We start from the raw sequence: 12,594 nt of genomic DNA on the forward strand, positions 1-12,594 counted from the left end.
CGAACTTGAGTGCAATTAAGATAGTAGGGTGGTATAGTCATGTTCGACTTGTGTGGAGAAGTCCTTAACAAGTTGGCTTGAGATCCATCTCCTCAGTGGAAACCCTTTTGGATTTGGAAATATCACACAAGTATTTGTGATTAGGCATTATTATCTCTAATTTGGGTCCAAGAAGCTGAGGGTCGTAGAACATTTAACCCCCCTTGGCCTATTTAGGACGTAGTGCGGTGACTGTTCAAGTGTAGACTTAATAACAGTTGTTACACGATACTACACTCAGAAGAGTTTCTCTTGAGAATATTATGGGTCGATGAGTCAGTCATCTTAACTTGTAATATCCGATAGATGGAATTAAGACTCTGGGAACTTTTTAGAACATGATCTACAGGTTTTTATTCGTAGTCCACTCCTTTAGGATGGTTCTTACCCAGACTCCATGCTCGTGACTCACAACAAACCCTTGATTCTTGGTTGATCCAATCAAGTCTTGTCAATATCAATGGAACTTGGGTGTTGATAAGGTGAGAACCATAATCCACCAAAATGGATGATTGATCTTGACAATGACTTGATTCATCCCTTGACCTTTGTTTGCTTGCCTTGTTTGTGATCCCTTATTTGTGATTGTTGTATTCATGCATTCATACGCATCATAACATTCATCACACGAAAATTTCAAGGAACTGAGGTATTATTTGCAAATATTTTCAGACCATGGATTATGGACGAAGGAACACTAAGAAGTACAGTTTCAGATGTCCCGACTTGAAAGAGTTAAGGAAGCTAGCATATTTTGTATTAGATCCCTTGGACTTCAAACAACGCCATGGGAAGCTTCTGTCTATCTTGTCTGCTGATGTAGTTGAAGGACTTTTGAGTGTGTTAGTGCAGTTCTACAATCCTCTCTACCGTTGCTTCACTTTTCCGGATTATCAGCTTGTGCCTACGTTGGAGGAGTATGCCCATCTCTTGGGAATACCCGTTTCTAGCAAGGTACCTTTTAGTGGGTTGGAAGAGATTCCCAGATCTCATCTTATTGCTGAAGCTCTTCACTTGAAGAAGTCTGAGATAAAGGCTCATTGGGTTAAGAAAGGAGGATTGTTTGGGTTGCCATCTGATTTCATCATCAAGGAAGCTACTGCCTTTGCTCAAGCTGGTAGTGTGGACGCTTTTGAAGCTATCTTTGTGTTGCTCATTTATGGATTAGGTTTGTTCCCTAACATTGACAGTTTTATTGATGTTAACGCCATTAGAATTTTCTTGATTGGGAATCTTGTGCCTACATTTTTGGGTGATATGTATTTCTCTTTGCATCTAAGGAACTCTAAAGGTGGTGGAACTATTGTCTATTGCATTCCTCTTCTGTACAAGTGGTTTATTTTGCACTTGCCTCAGACACCTGCTTTTGTGGAGAACAAACGATGTCTACGGTGGTCTTAGAGACTTATACCTCTCACTAATGATGATATAGTTTGGTATGATCCTTCTTTGAGCAGTTTGGAGATTATCGATTGTTGTGGTGAATTCTCTAATGTGCCTCTCATTGGTACACAAGGAGGAATTAACTATAACCCTGCTTTGGCTCGTCGTCAACTTGGGTTCCCCTTGAGAGACAAACCTAATAAGACTTTGTTAGAAGGTCTTTTCTATCAAGAGGGTAAAGATCCCTAACATTTGAAGCAGAAGATTATGCATGCTTGGCATAATGTGTATAGGAAAGGAATATCCGAGCTTGGTCCGTGCAATTGTGTAGCTTTGGAAGCTTACACTCTTTGGGTGAAGAAGAGAGCATTGAAGTTGAAGATGCCTTATCCTTGTGAGAGACCTATGTCTGTGGTTGTGGTTGAGCCATTAACTCTCCCTAACCAAGATGTAGAGGATTTGGAAGACGCATTCGCCAAGATGAAGCAAGAGAAGGATATGTGGGAAGAGCGTTTTCGTGCTTTAAGCAAAAGGCATGAGGAGTTGCAGTTGGAGTCTAAGGACAAAGATACACTCATTGAGCTACTTGAAGACCGAGTGACAAAGAGACATAGAGTGTCAGAGGTCTCATCTTTCTCTAGCATTCCTCAGCCTTCCGTTGCTTGGAAGAAGATTATTGATCAGCTTGTCCTCAAGAAGACTCAGTTGAAGGCTTCTTTCGAGTCCGAGATTCAACGCATTCGAAGGAAGTACGCGCCTACAGCCAGATCTTCTGACATTGTTGTTAGGGATCCTTAGGATGACTAGTCTCCTTTATCTTGTACTTTCCATTTGGTTTCTGAAATTGTACTCAGTGTAATCCTTCCAATTATAAATGAAAAGAGATTTTTGGTCATATCAAATTGTTGCAATTGTTGTTATTTGCGTTTATCCTCTGTACGGTTGTCTCCCATTCAATATGGTGTTGACTTAAAATTCCCCGCAGATTCGATAACGTCTCCTTTCCTTAGCAGATCTTCTCCTTCCCCGACTAGGGTTGAGCCTGTGGGATGTTGATCTCTCTTTTCTCCAGCATTTATCTCCCTCTTTTGTGGATTGACCGAGGATTGTATCGATGATTCATTTTTGCGACACCTTTGTATCCTTTGCGATCGTTTTGTCAACATAATCATCATATATACATATACATATACATATAGACTCATATAATCTCATAGTCGCATAATCACATCATTATTGATTCATTGTTTGAGATTCTCATTCTCTGTTATGGCGGTACTTTATCCCCATACAAGTTTGGTGTATGTCCTCCCTCAATTGTAGAGTGTCAGCCCCTTAAGTAGAAAGACTTTAACCTTTCTCCCTTCCCCACTGAGTTATCTCCTCGTGGATGATTATTATTTCAGTTTCCTCCCCAGTTGATTATCTGGATGGAGTCACTCCCCTTGAGTTATATCCTCATTGGTTTGAGTCTTGATTGGCTGTTTCTTTGTAGATCTTACCTAGATAGATGTTTTGGGTCCCCTAAGAGTTTATTACCCAGTAACTGGTAATATGCTTCTTAGTTTGCAGTTTGTTACTTTTTGCCCAATACCCGGCAAAAGTACCCTTGTTTTTATCCTCAGTAGAGTCCCCAGTGGATTCATTTCTATGTTTCCCTGGAAGTATATCCTTGATATGTTCATCCTAACCGATGACAGATATTTTCTTCCCCTGTCTGAGGTTATCCTTGATATGTTCATCCTAACCGATGACGAATATTCTCATCTTATGTATTCCACCCAGTAGAAAGGTAGTTGTAATCCCTATTTTGTTCCCCAGAGAGTTAATCCTTGATATGTTCATCCTAACCGATGACGGGTTTCCTTCTCTTTGTGGTCTTCTGCCCAGTAACTGGCAGTTGTAAATCCTACTTTCCCCCCTGCAGAGTTAATCCTTGATATGTTCATCCTAACCGGTGACGGATTTTTCTCTCCGACGGTAGTCTATCCAGTAACTGATAGATGTAATTCCTGTTTCTCCTTGCAGAGTCTATCCTTGATATGTTCACCCTAACCGGTGACGGATATTCTCAACTTTGGTTTTCTGCCCAGTAACTGGTAGTTGTAAATCCTATTTTCTGCAGTTTTCCTCAACAAGGCTATTCTTACTCAGTAACCAGTAATGAGTATACCCTCATGGCGGTTCCCCAATGAGTCATCCTCGATATGTTCATCCTAACTGGTGACGGATGTACTCTCTGTTAGATCTTTATTATCTCCTTACCCAGTAATCGGCAGTGGATAATAAATTTCTGCTCCTCCTGTGTTGAAGTCTATTTCTTCCCCAGTTGAGTTGAGTGTGTATTTCCTTAGTGAAATCTCTTTTCCTGCATGATCCAAGTACGTCAGCTTTACCCCGATCTACTCGTTTCCCCTACAAATGTTTTCTTTCCCCGACTGAGTCTTTCCGCCTTACGGAATGCATTGCGCTCCTGTGGACTTTCGGTCGCTCTGATTTCTTTTCCTTTGTGGCAACATTTCCCCATAGAGAATTTGCTTTCATATTCATATCATATGCATCATGAGGTCTCTTAGGGATCAAAATTTATTTCTAGATGTTGTTATTTAAGCCCATTCTACTGAGTCGATACGAAGATTTTAACCTTCACCTCCTCAGTTAGAATGTCCTTAAATAGAGGCAACTGTAAGACTCCAATTTTGACCCTAAGATCCCTCATGCAATTTCATCACATGCATTGGCATTGGGATCATAACTTGGCATCCTCCTTACCCCTCTTTCATTGGGTTTTCTTTGGGAGAGATCAACACGCACTATGTGATTATATCATACTTGTATATCATCATTTTACTAACCAAAATACCAAAAATATGTCTTTGCATTTGCCTAACTCTTTTTTAGGTAGGGCATGATCATCATTGATCTATCAAGTTCATATTTAGGGTTTAAGACCCTTATAGCTAAGAGCACAACCAAGGATTGATTCACAACGTCTCAAAGCATCATATATGGATCCCCATGGTCTTTACATGTTATATTGATCAAGCATTCTTCAAGAATTTGTAGGTACATTTCAAAATTCATCATCTTATGCATATATGATCTACCATGAGCCTAGAAAGTCAAGAGAATTGGAAGTTAGCAAGTTGGTTGATGGTGGTTGGCCAGATGAATTCATCTGATCAGAATTAGGTCTCCCTAGACCTTATCTCCTATAATTTTCACCATATGAAAATTATTCCAAGAGCAACGTTACTCTAAATGACATTCTAAACAACTTTCATGTTGAAGTCTAGATCTAATTTTGCTTGGAAAGTCAATTTACATGTTGAAACATTATAGGTCATTTTGTCTAAACCCTAATTTGAAATTCAACTTCCCAAGACCATAACTTGCTCAATTTTTATAACATGAAAGGTTTCCAAGTTGCACAATCAAATTCAAGATTTATACTTCAACTTTGATTTTGGTGTGAGAGATAAATCAACTTTTATGAGCATGTGATATGAGGATACACTATAGATCATTTTTGCCCTATACCATTGAACAAGTGATTTTCCTCAACTTCAAAAATGCATAACTCTATCATTCTAAATCCAAACAACATTAAATTGGTGACCATTTTTAAAGTCTTTGAAATAGCTACAACTCCGATGAAGACACTTTTCTCATTTGGAGCTCACATAAAAAGTTAAGTAAGGTGGAATATTGAGATATATGACTTAACACTTAGAAAATTTTTCAACATGTCGAAATTTCCAAACTTCCACCTCAAAATTCACCATGATCCAAATCCCAAATAGAAAAGTGTACAACATCAAATTTGTTCCCCTTGACCTAGGCTTTCCAAAGAGTCCTATTTCGTGCATTTTGGATGAGGTTTGCTAGGGATGCACATGGTCTTAACAGGTATGCATCAAGTGAAAAAATCAAATCTCCAAAACTCTATTTCACACTACCTTGCCATTCAAGCATCATTTGAACTTCAGTACAGTTGTAATTGGATCAAAATGGATTGCTTTATGGGCCTGTACATGCCCATGCAAGCTTGTGCATCACATTGCCAAATTTAGCAAATTTTCAAGTGTGCATTTATCAATCCCAAATGCTATAAATACAAGGCCTCTGAGCTCATTTCAAACACACCTTGCACGCCAACTTTTCCCCCCAATTGAAACCCTCACAATTCAAAGGAAAACCTGAGAATTTTCAACTTAAAAATTGAGTTTGAATCTCACTGTTTGGAGATTCAAAAACTCCAGGATCCAAAGCTTTGTTCCATTGCCAAACCACTTCTGCAAGCTCCTCGAGTGTGATCAAGTCAAGTTTGAAGCAAGCAAGATCTAGTTCTACACAACATTTAAGGTAATTTTCAGAAATCTTCTTCTCTTTGATTCTCACTCAATTCTCATCAATTTTCTTGGATCTTTGGTTGTCTGAAGTCCTACCAATGTAGGCAAGAAGATTGAGTTGCTTTGAGGTCAAATCGAAGCAACTCAATTAACACACCTCAAAATTCAACTCCTCATATCTATCTTTACATTTGGAGTTAGTTGAAATTGAGGTCATATTCGTGCTCTACGCCATTTTTTCTTTCAGATCATGTCCTCCTTTTTCATTTTTTGATGGTGATGACTGAACCAGTATGGTGAGCCTCGCCTGAGAAGGTAACCGGAGTTCCAGCGTCGGTGGTGTGCTGGATAGGTTCTGAGCCATTGATCTCATTTCAAATGGTTTAATCTCATACGTTGGTTCTGATTACCATTGGTGTGGCGCGCTGATTCAAGTGTACCATAGAGCACGCATTTTCATCCACTTGATTTGTCACCTCAATTAATGAGGGAGATCAAGTGATCCACGTTTTTTATGATTATTTGAATTTCATTTAATTTGTTTTATTTTCAATAATTCATATTAATTTTAATATTGATCCAAAAAATATGAGAGTTTCACCAAAAATAAATAAATAAAATCCTCTTTCATATTTTGAATTAAAATTATTTTTTGGATCATTATTAATATTTTTCATGATTTAATTGATTTTGTGAATATTTTTAATTGTTTAAAAATACTTTTAAGTTTCCAAAAATTCTGAAATTTTTTCTCCAAGGTCCTTTGACCTTGTTTGACCTATGATAAATCTCATGGTCATTTCTTTGGTGTTTTGATGAGATTTTCGGAATTTGACAAACCATATTTAATTTAATGCATTATTTTTAGTATTTTTAAATTGAATAAATGCCAAATAATTGTGTTGAGCCATTTTAATTGTTTGTATAAGTTGGACTTGTGTTGTTGGGCCTTGGTCAAGGTTGATTTGACTTTGCTAGGTTAAGATCATTGGATTTAGGGGATTGATGGAATGTATATTCCATCTCCCAAAATGAATGAATGATCTTAATTTGGTAAAAGTCCTCCTTTGTCCAATTTGAGTTTTGATCTATTCCCCTCCCTCTTCATCTAATTCCCATTCTTTATGCATCCATTTCATTTGGCCTATGATATCTTAAGGTCCTAAGGCTAGTTGATTGAAAAATCAACATAAGTATGGATGAGATTAGGCCACCTCTTTTGCATATTCTTTTTGTGTGTGGTATGTTTCACAAGCATAGTCTATTATACTATGTCTCTAACATGCATTAACACCAAAATTCTATTGCCCGACCTCAAATAGTTGTGACTTCTACATAAGTCCAATTACGATTGCTTAACATAGCGCTAAATTTTTGACACAAAAAGGCATAGCATTCTAGTTAGTGAGATTGTAAGTCTCCCCTCTTTCATGGTATTGTGTGGAAACTTGGCCTTTTTTCCTTCCTTTGGAAGATGTCTTGGTTCAAGGATCCGTGCTTGTGATAAATGGGTTGAGTGTTCTCCAAAGAATGACTTAAAAAATAAAAAAAGCAAAAGCAATACTAACTTCTAATTCATTAACAACTAACATTTAATTTCAAGCCATTTACTTTTAATGCCCTTTAATTTTAAGCTCTATTCATTTGCCACTATTCATACCATTCTAATTGTTTATATTAATGTCATTTTCACTTTGTCCACTTAGACCATATTGTGTGATATATCTTGTTTGTGCATATTTTGTTTGCTTGTGTGGTCTTTGACCATTAATGTACATAATAAGAACAAAAACCCTAAAAAACTATTGTGTGGACTGTTGGTTTGATCTTGGACAATTGGACTTAGAATTTAGACAACATCCATATGCAAAAGGACTTGGCCAATATCAACTTTGGTGTAACCAAGTGCTTTCAATTTGAAACTTCATCTGATATATCATTGAAGATCCATCTGAGTTCATCTGCAACATGATCATTGTGAAGTTGTTATTTTGAACCTGTGACTTGTGGAATTCATCTGCTACATAGGCCAATTTGAATAAGATTATGGAGTGGCTAAAGCTTGGATGTGGCTATCTTTATTTGATGCCTTGCTCTTCAAGTTAATATGTTATGCATTATTTGTTGCTTGATTCTAATGTCCAAGGGAATTTGGGTTTCTATATGGCATTCTTGCCTATTAGATTGCAACCCGTTGGTAAGATCTTTTCAACTCTTAACTTTTAAATTTATGCTTAGGATTAGTCTCCTCATCTCCTCCCCATCTCTTTAGTTTCAAAATCTCTCTCTCCTTTTAAAAAACTTTTTTGCTTGTGATTGTCTTTTTTAACTTAGACTCTTTGCAAATTAGAAACTTTGGCTTTATGTCATTGCATTTCAAAACTTCTTTTCTTAAATCAAACTTGTAAATATACTTAACTATACTTGACTTAAAATTTTCAAAAGCCAAAATAATTAACTCATTCAAACCATTTTTAGGCCTTTTGTGCCTTTTAAACCTAACCTTTGCTAAAAGCAATGCACCCATTTTGAAATTTGTATCACGAACTACGAGGTTTTGATCCCTCATTCTTATGTTGGTACGTAGGCATAAGTCCGAAGGTCTTGTAAAACACAAAAATATAATTAATAAATTCTTTTCTCATCCCCCCATTCTATTTGTTTGTAAATATCACTTTATACAAAATACATATGCACACCAGAAAGGGCTCCTTAGGAGTACCTAGGACACTTTGGGTGCTAACACCTTCCCTCTGTGTAACCAACCCCCTTACTTATAATCTCTGGCATTTTATTAGTTTTGATTTGAAAACTTCTTATTTTTGGGTTTTGTTCGTACTTTTCCATTTTCCCTTGGAAACAATGAAAATGCGGTGGCAACTCTTGTTATTTGATGTATTGCTTATCCATAGCTTGATGATCATGAATTTACCGCTACAGTGCCTAAGGGTTTGAAGGCGAAGGTATCCTTTGGAGCTGTTGAGTCAGCAGGTTCTAAATGTTGTTGTTGACGGAGTCCTGGTGATCCAATCTTGCTCTCACAACTTGTTGCTCCTTCTGCAGTTCTTCTAGAGTTTTCAATACTAGAGTGGCGAAAATAGAGTTTGATTTCTCCCCTTGAGTCAGAGCATCAGCACTGGCCTTCACAGCTTCTTCTGCAGCTATGCGTGTTGCTTCTTCAGCGTCGGCTTTTGTTTTTGCCTCAGCTTCAGCAGCGGCGTCAGCCTTTTCTTCAGCTTCTCTAAGTCGTTGCTCCTCTTTCAGACAAGCATTCTCTTCTTCTTTCTTTCTGGCCTTTTCCTCAGCCTCTCTAACCAAGCAAGCCTGTAGCCTTACTCCAGCATCTCTGACAAAGTCGTTTCGGACTTGTTCAGAGAGGCCTTTCAGTTTGAAGGCTTAAGAGGTAATCTATCTTATCACTCTGTTCCAGTGAATCCTCACTGTAGAGGGATCATCACTAACGCTAGAGTTTACAGACAGAGACTTGATCTTCTCCACTGAAGACTCTGCAAATAAAGTGATTGCTTCTTCTAAGGTGGGGAAGGCAGGTTCTGGTTCTTGGTTGGGGGATGGGGATGTTGGAGGTGTTTGGGTGGTGTCAGCGGGAGTTTGAGAGGTAGGGATGATAAGGTCCTCAAAGGGTGGTATGGTGGGGGTATCAGTGGTGGTATTGTTTGTTCAGGTGGTGGACTTGGCTGTTGTTTAGAGGGAGGTGTTTGAGGTTGTTCAGAGGGTGGTGTTTGTGGTTGTTCATATGGTGGATTTTCTGGTTGATCAGGAGGTGTTTGAGGTTGTTGAGATGGTGGTGGAGTTTGTTGTTCAGGTGGTGGAGTGGTGGCTTCTGGTTCAGGTTGTGGTTGTTGCTGTGAGGCAAGAGTATGTGCTTGAAGTTGGGCTAGTCTAGGGGATTGAGGGTCAGAAGGTTCTGAGTCAGATGGGAGAACATAGTAAGGTGGAGATGAAGGTGTAGAAGATGTGGGTGAGGTGGGTTCGTTCAGCATTTCTGCTATAGAAACGGGTAAGGTAGTGGTGGAGAGATTGAATTTTTGAGATGGTGGATTAGAGGGTTTAGTGGTAGAGGGTGGGGTTTCAGATTGGGTGTAGATAGGAGTGGTTTGGGGAAGAGAAAAAGCAATTTTCTTTAAGTTTATAGAGCGAGAAGGAGGCAGAGACTTACTTGGAGAATCAGTCAGAGGGACTGGAGGTCTTGACCAAGAAGTTTCTCCCAATTTTGCCTTCTTTGCCTTCTTGGACTTCCCAGATGTCTCCCGTTGTCTCTTTATGATGTTAGGTGGACGCTCAGGTAGCCAATCCATATAGAACTCAAAAATGTCAACTCCTTGGCTTACAAGGTCTTGCAGATAATGGGCCACCACTTATGGAGGATCAATCTTGGAGACGGGGTAGAGGCCGTTGGGAATCTTCCTATGATCCTTGAGTGCTTCCCAGGAGGTATCTAAATTGGGTTTAACCCTGATTTGATCAATTATCCCCATACTCTTCAGATTGTGAGCATTCAGAGGTCTTCCAATGTCAACAGTGACATCCTCCATCAGATTATGATGGATCAGGTGATCCATCAACCCACTCTCGATCAGAACATCGGAGATAAGTCTTCCTAGAGGAAAGTAGGTTTTGGGCTTCATGTTGTTTCTGGTATCCTTGACAGTGTCTCTGAGGTATTTGAAGAGCAGCGCTGGCAGGTTCAGTTTTAGCCCTTTGTGGAGGAAGTAGAGAATGCACTTCTGATCTATATTGATGTAGTCATAAGAGTTGGAGGCTGGGCGGTGATGGATGGTGCCCATAATGATCTTAAGCCAGATTCAGAGGTTCTGGGGAAGTTCCTTGTTTTTGGAGTGTTTACCTTCAGCGTTCTATTGAAAGATGGTTGGGGCAATTTCCTGGGACAAGTACTTTTCCCTAGGGTTGATGTTGTAGATTCTTCTTCCCCCTGCCTTCTCCATGTTCAGAAAGGAGGCGATGGATTTCTCAGTGATTACCATCTTGACCCCCAAGACATATGAGACGATGTAGTGGTCATCTGTGTCTGCGAAGCGCTAGAGCTCCTTGACCAGATAGGTGTAGACAGGACCATAGAGTCTTTGGAAATAATTTTCCCACCCTTGCATTCTCAGTTCTTCAGTGAGGTCTATTCCATTGCGCTTCGTGTTGTCAAAATCTACCAGTGATTCACACAGGACTTCAAGCTTATCAAAAGGCGTGGCAAGATGAATATGAGGTTCACGGTCCAGAATATGTGGTTCTTTGTAGATTGGAGGTAAAGACAACACCAGTTATAGCAGTTGTTTGTTGAGAATAGATGGGAGTTTGTTCCTTTGATTCCATTTGCTGAGAATAGTTGTAGACGGATTGTTGTTGAGCATCCATGGTAAACTTTTAATGAACTTTGATTGGAAAATGAAGAACTTGCTGAAGATGATGATGAACTGATGAAAATGATGAACTTGAGAGAGAAAAGGGGTTCGTGTAAGCCGTGAGTGTAAAAGTGTGAAATTGTGAGTTGTGAAAAATATAAATACACAAGGAAAGCATGCAAAACGACAACATTAGTGGCAGTTGAGAAGTTAGAAATTTAATGATGCACATAACCCAAGTTGACAGACTTAGGGGAGACATGATTACAGCCCATGATGGAAGTCTAATCCCCAAATCAGCACACTACTCGAGGAGATCTCAAAGGTATGCCTCTTGATTTCTACTAGACAGATGTCTAGAAGATCCAAAGTCAGACGCAAGATACCCCACGTGTTGATCTATCTGATCTTCAGGAATACCAAGGGATTGGATCCTGAAGATTTCTGATTCAGATAAATCCTAACTGGTAGAAGTATCAGAGTCAGATCCAGATACCGGATGTTTATTTCAGAGCCTTATTTTGCTATTTCAGAGAAGCACATTTAGTTTATTCTGGGCTAATTTCAATTTTTAAATGTTTCAGAATAAATGAGAATTTGTCCTCAGTGAGGGGTTTAGTGAAAATATCAGCCCATTGATGGTCTGTATCAATAAATTTTAAGGATATTACCCCTTTCTGAACATAGTCTCTTATAAAATGATGTTTTATTTCTATGTGCTTAGCTCTGGAATGCAAGATAGGGTTCTTACTTAAAAAAATGGCAGCAGTATTATCACAGATGATAGGAACGTTACTCTAAAAAATATGAAGGTCTTCTAGTTGAATTTTCATCCAGAGCATCTGAGTAGGGCATAATGAAGCTGATATATATTTTGCTTCTGCAGTAGACAGAACGATGGTTGACTGTCTTTTGCTGGCCCATGATATGAGATTGTTTCCCAAGAACTGAAAGTTCCCAGAAGTACATTTACGTTCCATTTTGTCCCCTGCATAATCTGCCTCACAATAACCAGAGAGCCTATACTCTGATGTTTTCTCATACATCAGGCCAAGGTTAGGAGTTCCTTTCAGATACCTTAGGATTCTTTTAACAGCTGTTAAATGGGATTCCCTTTGATTTGATTGGAATCTAGCACAAAGAGATACACTGAAAAGAATGTCAGGACGTGTGGCCGTCAGATAGAGAAGAGAGCCTATCATACCACGATAGAGCTTCTGACAAACTTTTTGGCTAACTTCTTCTTTCTCCAGAATGCAGGTTGGATGCATGGGTGTCTTGGCTGGTTTGCATTCTTCCATTTCAAATTTCTTCAGAATGTCTTTTATGTATTTACTTTGATATACATAAGTAGCTTCTGAAGCTTGATTGATTTGAATTCCCAGAAAAAACTTTAGTTCTTGCATCAGGCTCATTTCAAATTCTGTCTGCATTAGCTCAGAGAA

General features: G+C 38.9%; 1 protein-coding gene across 1 annotated transcript; it reads right to left on the bottom strand.

Moving 5' to 3' along the window:
* Positions 1 to 9,304: 9,304 nt before the first annotated feature.
* LOC127081290 (proline-rich receptor-like protein kinase PERK12) lies at positions 9,305 to 10,090 on the bottom strand. Its single transcript, XM_051021562.1, has one exon. It carries the CDS (start codon positions 10,088 to 10,090, stop codon positions 9,305 to 9,307), a length of 786 nt encoding a protein of 261 aa, XP_050877519.1.
* Positions 10,091 to 12,594: the final 2,504 nt, after the last annotated feature.

The sequence above is a fragment of the Lathyrus oleraceus genome, chromosome 5 (assembly GCF_024323335.1).
Source record: "Lathyrus oleraceus cultivar Zhongwan6 chromosome 5, CAAS_Psat_ZW6_1.0, whole genome shotgun sequence".
Classification (NCBI taxonomy): Eukaryota; Viridiplantae; Streptophyta; class Magnoliopsida; order Fabales; family Fabaceae; genus Lathyrus; species Lathyrus oleraceus.